The following is a 21,159-nucleotide window of genomic DNA, read 5'->3' on the forward strand; positions in this document are numbered from 1 at the left end:
CAAACGTTCAAACACAATAATCATAAACAAAATGAAAGTAAATGCGGCAGCCCCTCATGGACGACCCCAAACAATTTAACAGTAGTGTATTTACACTAAATGCAGCTAATAAATTAAACTACATTTAAAAGCAGACATATGACAGACATAAATATATAGTTAAAACTGATGGTTTGAAAAGTTTTCTACTTGCAAAAGACCTAAAATTTCCTGAAGGCTCACACAGTACTCGAAAGTAGCTGACTTTAGACTTAAAGTAACTCAGTTTTGCTATGGAAAGGGAAAATACCATTTCAATTTTCTTTTTCTTTTTTTAGATCAGAGCAGTTTTTACAGCAAGTGCCACAAAAACAGTGTCAGTTGCCTTGACCTCATAAAACTTAAACAACTTGAGCAAAATACAACTTGTTAATGCAGAAAACACCCTAATTTATACAAACTCAATTGAAAACCTAGTAGTAAACAACAGTATTAACTTTTTTTAACAACAAAGATTGTGATGAAAAGCCACGCAGGCTTTTCTGTCTTCTTTGAGAAGCACTTGTAGGAAATGAATATGTAAATTGTTACTTTTTTTCTGGCCTAATTTGCTTACATGAATTGTACTTACCAATGCTAGAGAGGCAGAGGCGAAAGCATGTTTGCATTTGACTAGTGCCTCTGCATTCTCTGTTATAATGCTATGTGTGCAATACAGTGTGACCTAAAAACACTGATATAGTGTGTCATGCTGGTAGTTGGAAAACATAGCTGGTAACAGGAAAAGGTTGATTATTTTCATCACGGCTACTGTCATGCTTTGTCACATTCCCAGTGCTGGTTTCCACTTATGATAATTTGCAGATGCTTGGGAAATGTGCCTAAAAACTGCATTTTCTTGGGAATGAGAGATGGGAATGAAAATCAGACAGGCTCATGTCACACTATTTGTCTCCTGTCTGCATCTAGAGCAGAAGTCAATCAAACTCATCTTTGCGCTGACACGCCATGCGTGTGTGGACACGTCTCCCTGTCCCTGAGTGACACTTACCCAATACTGTCTGTCCACAGGCCACGTTTAAGAGATACCAGACCGAACACAAGATGAAGCAGGACTCGCTGGAGAGATCGCAGTCAGACCTGAAGAAACTCAGGAGGAAAAGTCAAGGAAAGAACGCTTCGAAGTATGAGAGTAAAGAGAACGAGGTATGTGTGCTTTTAATAACACGTACATGTTACTATATACACGCACGTTTTGTTTTAATTTTCAAATCCACAGATAAGTATTACTGAAAAAAATTTCATAGGACTCTAGTATTCTTTAAAAGTTTAATAAATCTTTAATAATAGAAATAAGTTGTTAATCGAACCCACAATCAGTTATTAAATTGATTGACATGCTTTTGATTATTGAAATTTGAATAAAACAAACAAACGGTATAAAAGTATTTATTCAAACAAAAAAACCTGTTTTCTTTCATTTAACGGTCATTATAAGCAGGGGTGCACATAACTTTTTTTGGTCTGGTTCTCAAGGAAACACCTGGAGATGCTGCTTGGTACTCACACTTTACACGGCACACTTATCCTACAAGGTGTCGGCATCACTTTCCTCCTGACTGCTCTCCTCACTATCTTCTTTTCTCTCAAGTATAGTAGATGATGATGATGATGCTTTTTATATTTTTATTAATATTAAAATAACAGACAACAGCAGGAATATTAGGCTGCTGTCACTTTAAGACCGAATGCACAGACCCAATATACTGACACACATCCGGTTTCTTTCTCAAATATTCACTTATGACAATAACCGTGAGAATACTTGCAGAGACGGGTATTTTGGCATAATGTTGTGTGTATTGTTCTGTTCAAGCGCAAGTAAGGAATCAGTTCGGTGTTCAATTGATGGTCAAACGCACTTCATGGTCAAACTGCCCGTCTAGAGAAGTATTGTTGTAAACACAGTTGGTTTGTTAACGTAAACGGGTATCCAAAAAGTAATTATGACAGCCATAAATATTACTATTGTAATTTTACAGTTTTAAAATGTAAAATAAAATTATTATTATTATTATAAAAATTTGGCCAAATTCTGCAGCCCTACAAACAAGCACATCAAACCAGGATTTTTTTTTATTTTATTAAATCACAGTCGCCGTTTTATCAGAATCTAATCACAATTAGGTTTTACACTATAAAAGTAAAGTTGTTTCCCTACTTTTTTTCTTTGCTATGGCACTGTTTTGATAATCAAAAAAATCCCACAGCACACCTCTATATACACATATTGTATATATTGTATATATTGTACTGGATGTTTTACACCAGAAACATACACTGATGTACTATTTTATTTAATACTGTGAAGCTGCTTTGATACAATCTGTATTGTGAAAAGCGCTATATAAATAAAGTTGACTTGACTTGACTTGACATATAAAGCAAAATTGCACAAAGCTGTATTACTTCAAATGGCATATTAAAACTAGATATTTTATTAAAAGTAGTACTCACATTTAATGTGAAACTTAAGTCAGGTAGGAACAAATTAAGGTCATACAAGTAGCTATGATGTTGATGATGATAAACCAACAAATCAAACCAAAAAAAAAAAAGTTGGTGTTGTGGCTTTATATATGGTCAGACACTTTTTATGTGTCATTGTAATATCAAAATTTTCTGAAAATCAAGCTCAAATGGCGTTACGAGGTTTTTGACCAGTGAATGACAGAGATATTAGATATTAGAGATATTATAGCCACTGGAACTGAGGCAATCAGAGCACATTATGTTTTTTTTAATCAACTTAGACAAACAGACATAAAGGGTGACCAATAGCATTAATTTTATTAAACAAAAATGACAAAATATAGAGATACAAGGTTTTGGCCCGACACCAATGATATATTCTTATTTGTAGCATTTATTTTTGTTTAATTTTTGTAATTTGATCATTTTCCACAGCACACCTGACAATTTGGGAAACACTAGTGTACACCACTGTCTGATGTCATATGCCACTCATTGCTCGAACTAGTTTTTTATTCAGAATTTAATGTTTGCATGGAAAAACTTCCATGTAGCAATAATGGCATGTAGCATTGAAGTCCTATTTGGACAGGATTAACTTTACAAGGGTAGATGGAGTAATGTGATTTTACCACAGGACGTCTGTAATACTAATGGCCAATTCGCACGGGATAAGATATCTCAGTAAAACTATCAGAAGTGGGAGAGTAACTCGATTTACACACCGCCGTCACCCTCCTGTCGTCATGTGTGTATTACGTTGCTTCCTGATATAACTTGCACAAACACATATAACATATTTGTATAAAATAGAAATGTACGGTCGAACGATGTATTAATTAACTTCAGATTGGATTGTGTTGGTAATAGGCACTTACCTAACGCTAAAAGATGTTTCGTGCCTCTAACACGATCTTCTTTCTGATCTGAATGGTGTGTGGAAAAGTTTTGCCACAGACTTGTCCCAGCGTCTAGAACGCAACAATGCTTTTTCAAGCGTCTCCATACTTGAAAAACCGTGGAAAACTACTTTTAAACACTAAATATTTACGTACATATTTACAGCGGGTCTATTCGCACGGGATTAGTATTACCTGAGGTCATTTTTCCGGACCTTTTTACAGAAGGTAAAAGTCGCCGTAATCTTTACTGACATTGTCAATAAGATTACTGAGATGGCACATTCAGACGGGACTAAGGGCGTTTTCACACTAGCACTTTTGGTGCGCACCCAGGTTCGAATTACGTCATAGTTCGGTTCGTTTGGATGATGTGAACGCTGTTTTCCGAACTCGGGTGCGCACCCGCGAACCGTACTTGAGTCCGCTTAAAAAGGTGGTCTGGGGTACGTACCAAATCGCGGAAGTGAAGCGCTATTGATGACGTATAATGTGGTGCGTGCCTGTGTGCGTGCGTGTGTGTTTAACAACTGTAAAAGGGTCTATACGCTTACCTTAACGAAAACCGGGATTGATGCACTGCAAGCAGAGAGATATGATGTCTGCTTGCCTCTACAAAAATTGTCTTCGGCGGACATCCCGCTGTCTTTGGAACGGTTTTAATACTTTTGCGGCAGACAGACGCGGTTACCAAGCAACACAAGTACGCGCCAGCTGCAGCTTGAAGACGCAAGCGTACCACGGTTCGGATACAAATAATATAATGTGAACACAGTCCATCGGGGGCTGGGGGAGGGGGGGAGCAATCGAACTCGGGTTCGGAACAGGCAATCGAACCAAGTGTGAAAGCACCCTAAAATCACAGAGAAGCTCTGGTAATAATTACTTTGCACCACCTCTCTATGGTAAACTAGTACCATCCGAATAGGGCTTTATTTGTTATTATTAGTTAATATTTCTACATGTATTCAAGGTGTCAGCCCTATCTGGAATGCTGAACTGACCAATCAGCAGACAGGACAGGAACTGTCTATTTTAAAGATATATTTCAATTATAGCAGCATGCTGCAAACCCACACCCTGCCACATTATCAGATGCAGACTTGTGTTCGTATGCAACATGCTCATGAAGGAGCCGTTGTCGTTGCTTATCTTGAACGAGGTTGAAACCTCCCACAAACACAACCACCTCCATAAACTCTCTGACTGTAGTGGTGGAGGATGGATCCATCCCCTGGATGAATAAAGTCCACTAGCAAAACAGCTGTATGTGAAATCTGACCCTAATCTTCTGATCTGTAAAGGGCAGGCGTGTCTGACTCTCTGCACAGTCTGTTCGTCAGGGTAGCCTACAGAAATTAATTACTTTGCTCTGTGTGTCCGCACCCTGATGGCTAATGTCTCACCTCACCGTGGAGTTTACTCTCTCTCTCTCTCTCTCTCTCTCTCTCTCTCTCTCTCTCTCTCTCTCTCTCTCTCTCTCTCTCTCTCTCTCTCTCTCTCTCTCTCTCTCTCTCTCTCTCTCTCTCTCTCTCTCTCTCTCTCTCTCTCTCTCTCTCTCTCTCTCTCTCTCTCTCTCTCTCTCTCTCTCTCTCTCTCTCTCTCTCTCTCTCTCTCTCTCTCTCTCTCTCTCTCTCTCTCTCTCTCTCTCTCTCTCTCTCTCTCTCTCTCTCTCTCTCTCTCTCTCTCTCTCTCTCTCTCTCTCTCTCTCTCTCTCTCTCTCTCTCTCTCTCTCTCTCTCTCTCTCTCTCTCTCTCTCTCTCTCTCTCTGCCGATGATGGATGGATGTGCCAGTGACGCCGGTGTCTGTGATAAGAGACATGCCTCTTTCCCTTTGCTTGTTCCAGACAGCACATCATCGTCATCCTGACATTTTACCGCTCCCATGTTCCTTGTAATCAGCCTCTCTTGACCTCGACAGCAGAGACGATATGGGAAGTCGAAATCACACGTTCAGCGATTCATTCAGACTAGTGTGCTAATCAGAAGCACGAAGCCTTGGCAAAGACTTTAGCTCAGTCCTGTTTCAGATTAGGGGTGTAGGTGCTATATTCATCATCTACGTTATTGTAGGCTACTTGTATAAACTTAATAAAAGCATGAGTGCAAATGTGATATTGAATTTCTGCAGCAGTTCACTGAACAAGTTACTTCCATTTTAGACAAAGTATTGTCCGTTTCACGTACAAAAAGCAGATTGTTGTTTTACCAACATACAGTAAGGTTTTGTTTTTGCGTTTTTGAACGAATCGTTTAAGAAAGTGATTCAATGATCCGTTCATACAGACCGTTTATTGCTTAGTTCGTAAATACATTTACGTTATATTGCTTAGTTCGTAAAGCATTTTTAATTAATCGTTTGTAAGAATAACTCCTATGACTCTTTTGCTGCCACCTACTGGTGGTCTTTTTTTTTTTTTTTTTTTTTTTTTTACTATTTAATATTTTAATTATATTAAAACATTAAACTCATAGCAATATTTATGCAATTGTGATATCTTGTTTGTTTATAACAGTCCACTAGATTATTACTAATGCTTGTTTGGGATAATTTTATGAAATAGTTTATAAATATAATATGAATGCGCTATAACATAATTTAAGATGAAAAATAGAAAGTGCACTTTCCAAAAAAGAAAAGACAGTGAAGTGTGCAACCACTGAATATAGTGTCAATTATATATAGTAAATTAAAACTGAATTAAAACATAAACTATGTTTTTAAAGGGATAGTTCATCGTGAAATGGAAATTTTGTCATGAAAATGTTCTAGTTTCTTTCTTCTGTTGAACACAAAAGAAGATATTTTGAAGAATGTTGGTAACCAGACAGTTTTTATTTTAATTTTTATGTTTAATTACCAACATTCTTCAAAATATCTTTTGTGTTCAACAGAAGAAAGAAATTCATACAGGTTTGGAACAACTTGAGAGTGAGTAAATGATGACAGAATTTTCATTTTTGGATGTCTATTACTTAAAATATTAGTCATAACTATCACTTTCAGACTTCTGGAATATATTACTTGAGGCTGTGAATCTGTGATCCTAATCTTTTATTCCTGTCATAATGAAATATCCTGGAAAATGATCTCTGAAAAAGAGTAGGAAGCCTATAAAAGTATTCATAAAAAATAAAAAACATTTTGAACAGACTAGTTTGCCCAATGTTTGTATGTTGACTGTATTTTTATGCCTATCAGAGCATCATATTGTTCATATATCAGCATACTAATGTCAGACGCATTTGTGTGGCGTCTTGTTGTTCAAATCCGTTTCGTGATGGTTATAAAGGCAGCACGGCCGCTCACTAGGGTTTGGAAAGATCTGTGGTGATCCGTGGGCATCTGTCTTTTCGAAGTCTGCCCGTTTAGGCAGGAATGGTGTGTTTTTCATGTCTTCTCCGCCGTGTGTGGCATGTCCTCAGTTTCTTTTACCTTCCTCCACGGGGGGGAGAATGAAGGTGTCCATAGCAACCGACTTTATCACGGGTCTGTGATGATAAACAAGACAAATAGCACACATACATCTCCATCCATCTCCCACGGATCATCACAGCTCTCTGGGACGTGTTCGCTTGGACAGATACGGCTTGGCTTTTAACTCTGTGTGTGTGTTGGTCTGTAATGTTGCAGAAAATGCAGCTGTTATCTGAGCTGACCAGATTGTTGTGTGTTTGTGTGTGCACACTATAGCCAGACACACAATGCACATATGTAAGTGAAAGGCCCTCATGTGTCCTCAGTGTGTTTTTAAATCTGCCCACTCAGAACTATATATTTTTAAAATTGACTAGTCAACTAGTTTGTCTTTAGGAAACACTGTGTAATTCTGTCTGTGCAGTTTGGATAGGCCTTTCCCATGGGTCTTTTAAAAGTCTTAAAGGGTTAGTACACCAAAAAAAAAAAAAAAATCCCGTAATTTACTCACCCTCAAGCCATCCTAGGTGTATATGACTTACTTCTTTCAGCCAAACACAATCGGAGTTATGTCAAAGCTTTATAATGGGAGTGAACGGTACCTGAGTTTCTGAAGCTCAATAAAGTGCATCCATCCATCATAAAAGTAACCCATACGACTCCAGTGGGTTAATAAAGGCCTTCTGAAGCGAAGCGATGCGTTTTGTAAGAAAAATATCTATATTTATAACTTTAAAAACTATAATCACCGACTTCCGGTAATGGCCGTACATGAGTCTAGTTCCGGCGGAAGAGTGACCTCTGACCCGACCATTTGTTTACATGGAAGGGGCGGGTTTATGACCTATACTGCATCCAGCCAGCTGGGGGTGATCGAAATGCTTTGGCTTCACTTTTCAGGACGTGTGTGGCACACCTGAGTATGACCACGTAAATTGTAAAAATGTAAACATTGTGTAAATTCGAGAAAAAATGGTGGGTGAGGGGGGGTTTGTTGGTGATTATTAGGGATGGGGGAGCAGTTCGATTCTTGGATGCATCGCGATGCGGACATGGACGATTCTGAATCGATTCACAAATTTCAAAAAATCTCGTTTTTTAATCGATGTTTTTTTTCTTTCTTTCTAATAAAGTTATATTGATGGAACTCTGAAGCGTGGACGTGCAGTTCCCGGACAGTCTGTGGCGTGCGAAAATCCGAACGACACCCTCTTCGTTAAAAGCTAACGTATGGAAAACTGGCATAATTTAATTTTTGTATGAGAGCTACTCTCTGTATACTTTAGTTTTCACATCAACATGCTGTAAACCGATCTGTTATACGTAGGTTTACTGTACGGCACTCCACTGTACATGCTCTCTGCAGATGTTCACTCACTTTTTTTGTATAAGCTGTTTTTGATTGTGGTATACAGCAACAATTTCAATTCATAACTCTATTATTTATTTGTGCATAAGAGCGGCTTTGTATGTTACTCATTATTCAGAATATGCGCAAGTCCACAAGCATTATGTTTGTATGAGAGCTGCTGGTTCATAATTTTTTAACGAAAGCTGTTTGTGATTTTGCTACAGCAAAATGTTTATAATTTGTTTTTGTCTGAAGGATTATATTGCTCATTGCACATAACAGGAGGATGTTGATCAGAAGTTATTATTAAATGTTAGAGATTCAGAATATGCTGAAGTTTGTATTCATTGACTACAAGTTTGCTGCTAGTAGAAGCACACATCTCTTTTCCTGTTGGTTCTTTGCAATGTTGGGACATACGCTGGCAAATGTAACCTACAGTTGACTTAGCAAATCACTTCCATTTGTTTTAATAATAGAATATATTGGAAGTAAATTCTTTATGGGTCATTATAAATACTTTGCTTTAAAAGTACCAAGTAGTCACAAAAAAAAAAAAAGATGCATCGATAATCGTTTAAGCATCGCATCGCACTCCTCTGAATCTTAATCGAATTGTGAGGTGCCTAGAGATTCCCACCACCACTTGTGGTTACTGTATGATGATTGAAAATGTGAAATGGCCTTAATTGCTAAATAAATTACAAAATGCTATGTTTTCTAATACAACTCACAGCGCCATCTGCAGGACGCTGTTAGCATGTTAGCCAGGGTTCAAAGCACATTGAGTAATTGAAACGGTGTCACTCAGCAGTTGCCCAGTAACTTTTTTTTTTTATAATGAATTTTAACAATGCATGGTTGTGAGAATGTGATATGGCTTAGTGATGTTGTGATGTAATTACACAAAAGTATTGTCTGACACGCTGCACGTTTCTGGAGCATTCATTAATTTTCAGTTTCGCTTCACAGTGAATGCTACTCTGCTAGTGCTGTATGTGTGTTTGAGTCGCTTATAATTTGCAGTTGTGAACGCAACATGTGCCAATCATCTTCGTAATGAGAGTAGTTGTCATGAAATAAATCTGTTGTCAACAAAGAGAAGCATTAAGTCTTATAAAATAAAAGCTCAATTGTGTAACGTTTGAAAGCAGTGAAATTAAGACAACCATTAATGTTAGTTTTGTAACTCTGTAAAATAAAATAATAATAACGATGATACTAATTAACAATAATGATAATAATAACAATCTGTTAATACTTTTATTATAACATTTATTGTATTATACTATTATTATTTTGATTATTAAATACTCATTTATTTCATTTTACAGTACAATAGTAAGTATTATATGTTAATAGTATTAAAATAGTATAATATAAAGTATATAATAGTAAGTATTAAATATAAGTATTATATAACAATATTAAGTAAAATATTTCTTTATTAATTTAATTAAACATTTTAAATACTAATAATTGCCATGGGGTTTTCCCCTTTCTTTGTCTTTAAGCTGATCACATGCCTGATCGGCTAATAGTTGAATTGATAATCGTGATTATTTTGCTAAAAATTATTGATGCAACGATTGTTGTCATTTGAGAAATGTATCTTTACATTTCATCTGACGTATTGCACTTTAACCTATAAGCACAAATCAAGAGAAGGTCAACTCATACAAATGCTTTATTCGACCATGACATGACTTGATTTCATCTAGTTTTCTAATTTATTATAGGCTATTTATCATATAAATTAACATACTCTCTACGTTATGAAAACTGGTAAAAACAGTGAAATTCCTAATAATAATTCCAGTAATTCCAAAAATGTTTTTCTTTTAAAACAACAGCAAAATAACACTTTGTATTGTCACACAGAGGTTGCATAAACTACATTTATTCAGCAAACACAATCACAAACGATACACAGGCCTAGTCGAGATCCATGTTCGATCACAGTTCGTCACTGAGAAGGTTTGATGGCAGATTTAGTCGCACACACAGCACAAACGGCTCGTGACCGAACACACAGACTGACTGAACGACACTTTCATTTAAGCAGAAGATCTCAGCGGAGATCGCTGAACTCCAGCTTACTTGACGCTTCTTCCGCAGTGTAGAGAGAGTGCAAAAATTAAGGAAAACAAAGGGCAGAATATGTATCCTTTTTATTTAAAAGCTCTGATTGGGGGATTTAAACTCTTGACATCTGATAAGTTATTTTTTAACTACATTTTAGTCTCATTTTTCGTCAGTGATATTGTTAATATATCCCCAATTATCCTTTAATGACTTAGTCATGGGGAAAAAAAGGGTCGTTGAAGAAGATTTTTCCTCATAGATTTCATTAAAGTTTACACTACTCCAAACTCATGGCATTTCTAAAAAGCGCAGCTGCATTGTACACCGGGTTTACCGGGATAACCGCTGTATTTCTGCTGTCTCACCTGCTGTCATAGAGACTTGCATTTTCATTCAGCTGGTGGATGGAAAAGAAGCCAGTGTGCATTCTGAAAAACTAATCCTAAGATCTAATGAAATAATGCTTTAAATGAATATAAATATAATCATTTTGATTCATCCCATTTTTAAAAAAAAAATGGTTCAAAGGCTGAAATGTGAAATCATTTTATAAGTTTTAGTTTTTTTTTTGTTTTTTTTTTGTTTTTTTCAACATCTGTATTATTTGAACTGTAGAGTAGTTTAAATCGTAGTTTAAATTTGTGCAGGTCCTAAATTAAGCAATGAGCTTCTTGAAGCCGTGTTTTGCAGTGGATTTAGAACAGCTAAGGGGCGTTGTTAGGCACGGCATAAAAATATTCATTTTAATATTTATTTTATTCATAAAATAAACACCAGCAACAAAAAAATCTAACGTTATAACACATGTATTCCTCTGCCAAGCAATGTAGTTCAAAAGAGGTTTCTAAGCAACACATGCAGCAACAAAGAATCACAAACCGCAGTTGCGCTGTAATACTAATGTCATGCGGTCACAGGTGTGTGTTTAGTAATTTTATGTGATTTATAACGGCTTTGAACGCGGCTCAGAATCAAGGACCGGAACGATCCGTTTCATAATTTCATTTTTAAAACCCTGCCTTTGAGTTTTTCTGAATGCTTCTCAAATTTGATCCGATTTGAAGAACTTCCATTAAAAATATTGAAGCTAAAGCTAAGAAAAATAAAGACTAGTTGATTGTCGGACAACTTTCTCTGACCGTTCCTACCCTGCCCTGCTGTCCAGTGAATGGTTTATTTGTGGATGGTGGTGGCCTGTTTAAGCAGACATGATTCAGAGTGACTGGAAAATGTTGGCGCACAGAGGAGGAAGTGGATTAAGATCAGCTGTAAGGACCTCGGGCCTTTCCCTTGATTAGGAGGGGTTACCCACACTGCCTCTTCCTGCACCACCAGCCTTTATTGTTTTCAGTCGCCATTTATAGCCATACCTGTGCTTGAATAACAACCGAATAAAAGGCTGGCCCTTCCTCTTCATTAACAATTGATCCAAAGGTTTAATGCAGACAGGAAATGTCGTGGCAGGTGTAGCGTGTAGATTACAGTCCCCGGCTGTGAGTTGGGACTGTGGTGTTTACGGTTTTGTGTAGAATACTTGACCTTGAGTCACCTGATGAATGAATGAAGTTATCACAAACATAAATGATGATTTATGCCTATGGACTTTAGAAATATTTGATTTGTGTAGTTAAATGTCACCGCCTCCCACTGTTTTAACATTGGCCTGGTGTCTATCAAAGACCTTTTGCTTATACTAAATGTTATATTCTGTTTCATAATAGCTAGTTTACCTTGAGTTGGTCAAGTTGAGGTCAGTTACGTTTTATACAGGACCAGTTCACTTGAGCATTTACAAAGACCCCATTTTTCAAACATTAATTCCTATTTATTTACATGTACTACCATGGTTTTTTTTTAAGGTTTTTTTAAAAAGTCACATCAAAGCTGCATTTATTTGATGAAAAATACAGTAAAAACATGAATATAGTGAAATAGTATTACAATTTAAAATAACTGTTTTCTATTGTAATATATATTAAAAAGTAATTTATTCCTGTGATCATAGCTGAATTTTCAGCATCATTACTACAGTCTTCAGTGTCACATGATCCTTCAGAAATCATTCAGATTTGATGATGATGTAATCAAGAATAATTTCTTATTATTATCAATGTTGAAAACGGTTGTGCTGCTTCATATTATTGAAGTTCAAAATCTTAAGAACTTAACCTAACTTAATTTTTTTTTACTGTCGCTTTTAATCAATTTAGTCAAGTCAAGTATATTTGTATAGCGCTTTTCACAATACAGATTGTATCAAAGCAGCTTCACAGTATTAAATTAAAATAATACAACAAGGCTTGTTTCTAGTGAAATTTATTGATTGATACAATTTAATTAAATATTCCCAAAATATCCCTAAAATATCCCCAACTGAGCAAGCCAAATGCAACAGTGGCAAGGAACCGAAAAAACTCCATCAAATTTAATGCATCCTTGCTGAATAAAAAATAATTTCACATTGCAGTTTATGCTTTTTATGTAACTTGTTAATGTCCGTTTTTTTGTTTAGAAAAAAAAAATTATGTGGTGTCTACCCACTTGATATAAAATGCAAATATATTCCTATTTACAGTACCTAATTTGCATATTTTCTTAATTTGCATATTGCAGTCAACATTTAAATTTAAAAGAATAAAATCACAAGATGATTCAGATGTCTTTATAATTTTGGGAGAGATGCCCAAACATGATTTCCAAAAAGTAGCTCTATGGAGATGAAGTGGTTAAGAAAGAGAGAGAGACACACACACACACAGACACACAGGCAAAACATGACTAAGATGAGTGAAAGCAAAATCATTGTGGCTAGTAACAACAAACCAAAGCAAAATCTCATTTTTTTTCCCCCATGACAAGCAGTGGAGTTGGAGGAGGGGAGGGATGTGGCTTTCATTCATCAGTGAGAGATCTCTGTGTCATCTCTGAGGAGTGGAGATCTGATGAAACCCATTGTGAGATGAATGCTGTCTCACGTCACCTGCATTATGCCATCATGAGGGTGTGTTCATGTGAATACGCCTGCACCGAACAGCCTCCACAGGCTACATACTTTACATGTGCGGCGTAAGAAAACCACACTCATAGTTAGTTTGTGTGAAGAACAGACCAACATTTCAGTCTTTATTCACTGAAAATCAGCCGCAGTCACGCTTGTGCTCATTTAAACTTGTCAACTTTAAGTCTGTAGTTGTCATACCTCTTAGAAAGAGCAATTACGTCATGATTGCTGACAACTGAGACCATATGTGACCCTGGATCACAAAACCAGTCACATGTCGCACGTGTATATTTGTGACAATAGCCAACAATACATTGTATGGGTCAAAATTATCGTTTTTTCTTTCATGCCAAAAATCATTAGGATATTAAGTAAAGATCATGTTCCATGAAGATATTTTGTAAATTTCCTACTGTAAATATATAAAACATGCATTTTTGTGAGTGAATGCAGCACAATCACCAACATAAATGATCAACTTTAAAGGCAATTTTCTCAATGTTTCGTTTTTTTTTGCACCCTCAGATTCCAGATCTTAAAATATTTGTATCTCGGACAAATATTGTCCTATCCTAACAAGCCATACATCAACGAAGAGCTTATTTATCCAGATTTCATATTCACATACATCTCAATTTCATAAAATTGACTCATGTGACTGGTTTTGTGGTCCAGGCCAGGGTCACATATTGTGATCTCTAACCATTACAAGTCATTGTACATGAGATATAAATGCAGCTCCTTTGACACTCGCTTCCATCACAACGCCTGACATTCAATTTTGTTGTTCACTTTGTTCCTTTATAATGCTCGCATCAAAAAGTGTGTTGTCATCTTCACAATGCCTTTTATTCTTTTTTTTTCTTGAAAGCCATGATCACACTGACAGCTGATAAGAACCTGCGACCTTGTTCTCTCTGTTCTCTGCAGTGTCTTGAGACTCTCACTCACCGTCAGATGGACATGCAGAAGTTCATCGCTGACGGCTGTCGAGAGGCTCTGCTGGAGGAGAAGAGGCGCTTCTGCTTCCTGGTGGACAAGCACTGCAACTTCTCCATCCAGACCACCGCTTTCCATGACAAGGTTGGTCACTTCAGTTAACACAACTACGGCCTGTTCACACCAAGAACGAGAACTCTAACAATGACTAAATAAGCAAAACGTTGTGTTTATTCTAAACTGAAGTTTATTCAGTTGCACGCTTTATTGAAAGGATTTTGATTGGCTGTCAAGGTTTTTATTGTCCACTGAATCGCTCTGAAAATGATTCCAGCAACATATCATTCCTCTGTGTCGTTATAGTTATGGGGGTGATGTGAACTCCACTATTCACTTAGAGCAATCTTTAAAACTTAACGGTTATCGTTAATATTTTAGTTATCATTCTTGGTGAGAATAGGCCATTTTTGCTCCCCCAAAACAGGGACCTATTTTGTTACAGTTGCATTTTTATTTTATTTTTGGTCTTGGTTTGGTTTGCTTTTGGCAACATTTCAAAGCATACTAAAATGTATGCAAGTCACATGCAAGTAAAACTGTCCTGTGATTGGTCAGAGTGCAACTGCTCATAGCGTCATCCACCAAGATGGATTGATAAGTTCACTCCTCAGGCTTATTGTGGCTCTATCTTTAGCTGTCTTTACACACACTTTTACAAATGTATATGAGCATTCCCGCTCTAACTAGTTATGTGTATATATAACTAGCTAGATTTTTTCAAATAAAGACAAGGTAACACTGATTTTAGTTACAGAAAATGACATGAATATGACACAGTGAGCAACTGAATATAGCACAACATAGTTTGAAATCAAGGGTTTAAAGACCGTCACACAGAGTAACGCGTTCATGCATGCTACAAATGCACACTTCAGAATATTTGACAGCTGGATTCAACTAAGCCTGCAAGGTTTAAATGATTATATTGAGCATCCATATGGTATAATCAAATGTATCTTTTGGGGCACTCTCAGAGTATGCATTGATTTGTCATTTTAACTTTTGGAAATTGGGCGTAAAAGTGGACTTCAAAGATTTCTTATCCTTTTGCGTCCTCTATTGGGCATGATCTGCAACTAGTCGACGTCAAGCTTAAAGTCAACTAGTATGTGCAACTCCTACTGTATAGTAGGCAAAAAAACAGCATGTGAAAAGAGCAGTACATTTGAATTCACAGTACTCATGATAACAGTATGCAAAAGGTACCCGGGTGACCTACTACTGGCGAGATTCAGAAGTGCATGTCCAATAGATATTATATTGTCCAATGGACAATATCTATCTATAAATTGCGGGAACGTCTGTCTGTGTGTCTGTGTCTGTCTGACTGTCTGTCTGTGTGTCTGTTATTCGCATATCTCTCGAACCGTTAGTCCGATGGATTTCAAACTTGACAGGTGTCTTGCTACGGGCACGAGTAAGTGCAGTGCCAAGTCTGACGTTGTTTAGATTAGAAGTGCAAAAGATATCATTAAATATATCAGTAAAATAAGCACTTAGAAGGTTGTGGTTTAAAAATAAACATTCTGACATTAGAGGGTTGTGGTTTAAAAATAAACATTCTGACATAAACACTGTCAGCTAAACAAATTCAGCTACACTGTTTACTTCTGAATATTATATTTTATTCATGGCCATGATCATTTGTAGTTGCCTATTTACAAACTGTCTGCTCAAGCGCAGCGTTTTCTCGGAGTTCGCTGTGTAGCCTGCTCCCTGAATCGTTGCGCTTATTCATTTGTGGATGTTAACTGAATCTGTATGTCAGCTACGCTGTTTACTTCTGAATATTATATCTATCTATAAATTAAAATTGTGGCCAGTGAAAATGTTGAGTGGCTAGTAACTTTGAAAAAGCACTAGCCACAGCGGCTGCTGAGCAAAAAAAAGTTAATATCAAGCCCTGAAGACCTTCATGATTACTGCAGCTGCTCATGTGCTCTCTTTAACTCTTGGATCTGAAACCTTCTTGTGTTCTTGAAGGCTCGAGAGCTTCTGTCAGAGAACCTGACCAGCTGGCAGGACAAATGCAGTGACGCTACCAATGTCCCCGACAGTGTGATGTCCATGATTGAAGGTCTGCGCACTCCAGTGGCCAACACTCCTCAGGCGTCTCCATCCCTCCAGCGCCACAGCAGGGTGAGGACACCAACTCCCACACTACGTAATGAGTACAGTGTGCAGGCCGGTTGTGTTATGAATTCATACCTGCATTTTTCTGTACCTGTACAGTCCAACTCGGATGCACTGATTCCGGCACCTCCATTGCCGCCTCAGACGAGTCCTCTGGCCAACATGTTCAATCAGGAGTCCTCCAGACAGGAGAGAGAGTCTGGTGAGCATCACCTTACATATTACATAGATTTATCCTTCCAGTCTCACCTCTGTAATCTAAAATCAGCATGAGCTTAGATATGACCCTGTTGCTTTCCTAAAACACATTCCTGATTTCATTTTGCATGACTAACTTTTTGACATTGTCATTTGCGAAGGCAAGGGAAAATGTTTTGCTATTTATTGTTTTAGGCTACTGTTGTTGGTAATACGGCCTTTTTAAAAATCTTGCTTATAGTCAATGTGACTTTAATACCAGTTAACATAATAAAGTTATCAGCAATAATAGCCAGTAACAGTACATTTTTAGAGAAGTGTTAAATGTAATTTTTCATCTATTAATCATATTTTATTTTACTTTATTTTAGCTTAGTTACAATCAACAAAATGTATTTTTAATTGTTGTAGTTTTGGATTTAGTTAACAATAACAGTACTTTTTGGGATACATTGAGATGCTTTTTACAGTTCAGTCACAAATATTTAGTTATTTTTGAAAATCCTATTCGCTTTGTAAAGGCAGTGAATTACAAACTGTCATATACTGTCCAAATTCACACTTGAGCAATTCAATTCAAAGAACTATTGTCCGATATGCCACATTGTCAGCATCTGTATTCAAATGTATCATTACAAGTGAAGCTTTGAGGACGTGTTGTCTTGTCTTTTTCCCTCTAGAATACTACAACGAGGACAGTGGATTGTCCAGGTCTGTGTCGATGGCCACTGGCCTCAATCTCACAGACAAAAGACCCAAAGTACGCACCATTTTCCCCCACAAGTCTGGAAACAACCAGACGCTGCTGAGCTTTGAAGAAGGAGACATCATCACGCTGCTGATTCCCGATGAGAGGGACGGCTGGCTGTACGGAGAGCTGCAGAACACCAAACAGTGAGTGCAACTGGTCTCATTTATAGGAGCTGCAAGGAGATTGACGTCAGAGTTCAGTTTGAGTTCACTTTTTAGCACCAGAGATCTGGTTCATGAGGACGTGTCTATACTTTTTGTAATGACTCAATAATAATAATAATTTGGCTTTAAAGCTTGATTGTAAACTGCTTATTGCACTTAAACAGTCAAACACACTCAAAATAATGTCAAAATGTCGGCCGTGGCAAGTATTCACATAAACACAGTCAGTTATGTTTTAAGTGAGTGTAAACAGTTGAGAAAGAAAACGCATGTGTAACAGAATAATTGATCCACTTGACAGGTCTTAAAGTGACAGCAGGTTTTGAGATAAAAGCTCAAATTATGAGATAATATTAAAAATATCTATAAAAAAATGCCCATGGTATCAAAATTGTGGCCAGTGAAAATGCTGAGAAGCCAGTAACTTTGAAAAAACACACTAGCCACAGTGGCTGATGAGCAAAAAATGTGAATGACAAGCCCTGTATGTTATATAAAAATAATATGGAAGTTGGAAGCCAAAATTGCATTAATTGCCCAGCCCTATGAACTATGTGTTTTTAAGAGCGATGTGCAGGTGAAGTTTGGCTTGTGAACGTCATCCAGTCACAACTCGGATGCACAGAAGTGTCTCAGGAGCTGGAGAGACCTCATGTGTACACAGCTGTGGTGGCAGTCTGCAAACCAGCTGTGAAGAAGAAAACCAGTTCATTTGTGTGTCAATCAATGCCACGTGAAACCCTGTTAGAGAGAGCAGACGGGACGGCAGCTTATCTGAGATGCAGAACACAATCTCCCCACGGACCTGAGGACTTTCAGCAGGTGGAGGGGACGTAATCAGAATAACACAGTTATGGCAGAGAAAGTGATCTGAGCACACCAGCAGTGCTGCCAAAAACTGATGTTGTTGGTTTGAGAGAATGCTACCAGATGGCCAAACAGACAGGGTGTGTTCAGAATGCATTCAGAGCCGCCAATGTCTCTGCCACAAGAGTCAAGTGAGAAGATGAAGTTGGAATAGAGCTAGTAAACTTTCAGGATAAAGACAAGTGGTGCAAATACAATTCAAACTTCACAAATTGTTTTTACTTTGCCTTCCAATGAATCCCTCCTTTTATATCTTTGCACTCCAAGTGAATGCATTTGTTCTTTCTGCAGTTTCAGTTCTTAGGGCGTTTTCTGACCTGTAGATCGTTTGCTTTGTTCTGAAACGGGGATTAAATCTGTTACAATGTTGCATTTTCTTCTTGGTTCGGTTCGCTTTCACAAGGCAACATTTCTAAACGGACCTCACGTGCGAGTAAACCGTCCTCTCAACTTATACCTTTTTTTTTATGTGTTTTGGACAGATGTTCTGAAACACGTTCATCCAACCAAATTTCAGTTAGGCATTTCACTTTGTCTTTGCTCTAGTTTAACCCACAATGCATTTTGAGAGGCATTAGCAAAACAAACACAGCTGCTTTTCGTGCAGTGTATGTAATTACCTTTATACAGTGTGATACAGCCTGGTTCGTGGGTCCATTGGGCCTAATTGCTTTCTCACCACAGGCAGATGATGTATTGGCCGATAACTGGGAAGCTTCACAGTTAAAGGAATAATTCAGTCATTTACTCAGTCTTTGCATTTTGGTTAATCTGTAGTGACTCACTTGGTTGTTTATATATGTTGGTGGTGTTCTGCAAACTTGTCTGAACCCTATAGGGAACGATTCATGAAGTCAGACTTGTCACCTACAGTAGCAAACCATTAATATGTGCCAAATTACACGCAAGCACCATTTGCTAAATGAGGCATTTTAAAGCACTACTACGGCCTGTTCAGACAAAGTGACTGAGTGCTTCTATTTAAAGAAAACTTCAGACTGATTGACGGTTCATATTAATAATACATTTGCCAGGTCAATTAAAATGTCCTCTCGTGCTCTTAAATGCCCAGCAGGAAATGGGCTTAAAATCACTGGTGAAACTTTCCGACTCATGTCTACAGATCATTAGCCGCGTTTCTATTAGACAGTTGCGCAAAACATTTGCGATATTTTCTAAATGTTGATAAACTATTGCGAAATGACGACGTTTCCATTAACCGATGTTTTGCAACTAAAACTTATTTTTTTTACCTCTCGTGGTAAGTCATTACAACAATTATAGCAACGGATGTTGGAGTATTTATATATATTCCAGCCACCGCAGTTTTATTTTTAACTGAAGGAGACGTAGGTGTGTTTTCCAAGCTTTAATTAATGGCAAGGAAGCTTTTGGAGCGGCTGGTGTTTCTGGGTGTTTCTCCCTCCTATCTGCTTCAAGATCTTGATCGGGGCATAATTGATTGTGGCTTTCGAATTGGATTTCGAAAAACTTTTTTGCGATATATGAGAGTTTTTGCCAAATTTACGTGTTTCCATTGAGCGTATTTTCAATCCGCAATTTCAATTTGTGCAATTTGAAGGGTAATGGAAACGCGGCTACTGTATCACGGCTCCTTCACAAGTTCCTCAGGTCTGTTCAATTAAAGTTCACATTTAAGCACACCCAAGTAAAGATAGATAAATATTAACATTCTTTACACCAGGGAAGAAGTGGAGAGATTGGGCCTGGGATTTGTTTTGTTTTTTTGTAAGCAATATGACAATTTTGCTCTGTTGTCCTGTAAGTGAAAGACTGTATTTTTAAATTGCATCTCCTGACAGAGAGTTTAGTCAACATTTAGGAGTATACTAGAATGTAGATGACCTTAAAGCTAGCAGATGTGGACAAAAGTAGGGCCCTATGATTTCCGCCATGTGTAAAACGCGGACGGAATCCAGTCAATAAAAACGTTATTTACTGTATAACATGGAATTTCATGGAATTTGTCAAATTGTTATGAGTAAATAAAAAAGCAGGTCAGTACACTTAAGTAAAATTGTGATATAGACTAGTGTCTATGAATATTAAACTGCAAAACGGCAACCTGTCAAAATAAAAGTTTGGTTTAACCGCAAGAAATTATTACATAAATATATTACTGTTGTACAGTAGAATTTAGTCTCAATGTAATAATAATACTAACAATAATAATAATAAATTATGATTAAAACTTAGTTTTTTAAGGAATAATCACAATTTTTCTTCCATGTTTTAATTTTAAAACAGTAAAGCTCTGTAGTTATTTGCTGTACAGTTTGGTTTCTACATTCTTGAAAGAATCAGCACAGATGATTTACTACAAAACTAGCCAATACAGTCCTTTTAAGAACAGAAAATGCTTCTGTCTTTTTTTTTTTTTCTTCAAAACTTTCCTGAAAAACCTGTTGTACACAATCTTCTGTCATCTGATTTATAGTTTATATGTTTTTAGCAAGTAAAAGACATTTTAGTGCAATTGTAAATGCATCCCTCTTCAGGTCGTGGTTCACACGTATTTCTGCTGTGAAAGCTTTACTGATTAAAAAAATATATATATATATATATATATATATATATATATATATATATATATATATATATATATATATATATATATATATATATACAGTAACTTTTATAGTGTTAGTTATATTTCAAGATGAAATATAATCTATTCCTATTCCAAGATGAGTGCGTTACTAGACTAAAACAATTTTTAAACAAGTTTACTTGATTTATCCACACAAAAAAAATAACACTT

At 36.9% G+C, this 21,159-nt stretch overlaps 1 protein-coding gene across 1 annotated transcript in view; it reads left to right on the forward strand.

The window, feature by feature from the left end:
• baiap2l1b (BAR/IMD domain containing adaptor protein 2 like 1b) overlaps positions 1–21,159 on the forward strand; it is a 63,170-nt gene that overhangs the window by 29,292 nt on the left and 12,719 nt on the right. The window contains exons 6-10 of the mRNA XM_081388347.1: positions 1,051–1,185; positions 14,196–14,348; positions 16,248–16,403; positions 16,497–16,599; positions 17,276–17,489. Of these exons, the coding sequence (XP_081244473.1) occupies positions 1,051–1,185; positions 14,196–14,348; positions 16,248–16,403; positions 16,497–16,599; positions 17,276–17,489 (761 nt within the window). The remainder of the gene's footprint in view (positions 1–1,050; positions 1,186–14,195; positions 14,349–16,247; positions 16,404–16,496; positions 16,600–17,275; positions 17,490–21,159) is intronic.

The sequence above is a fragment of the Scardinius erythrophthalmus genome (assembly GCF_964197995.2).
Source record: "Scardinius erythrophthalmus genome assembly, chromosome: 1".
Lineage (NCBI taxonomy): Eukaryota > Metazoa > Chordata > Actinopteri > Cypriniformes > Leuciscidae > Scardinius > Scardinius erythrophthalmus.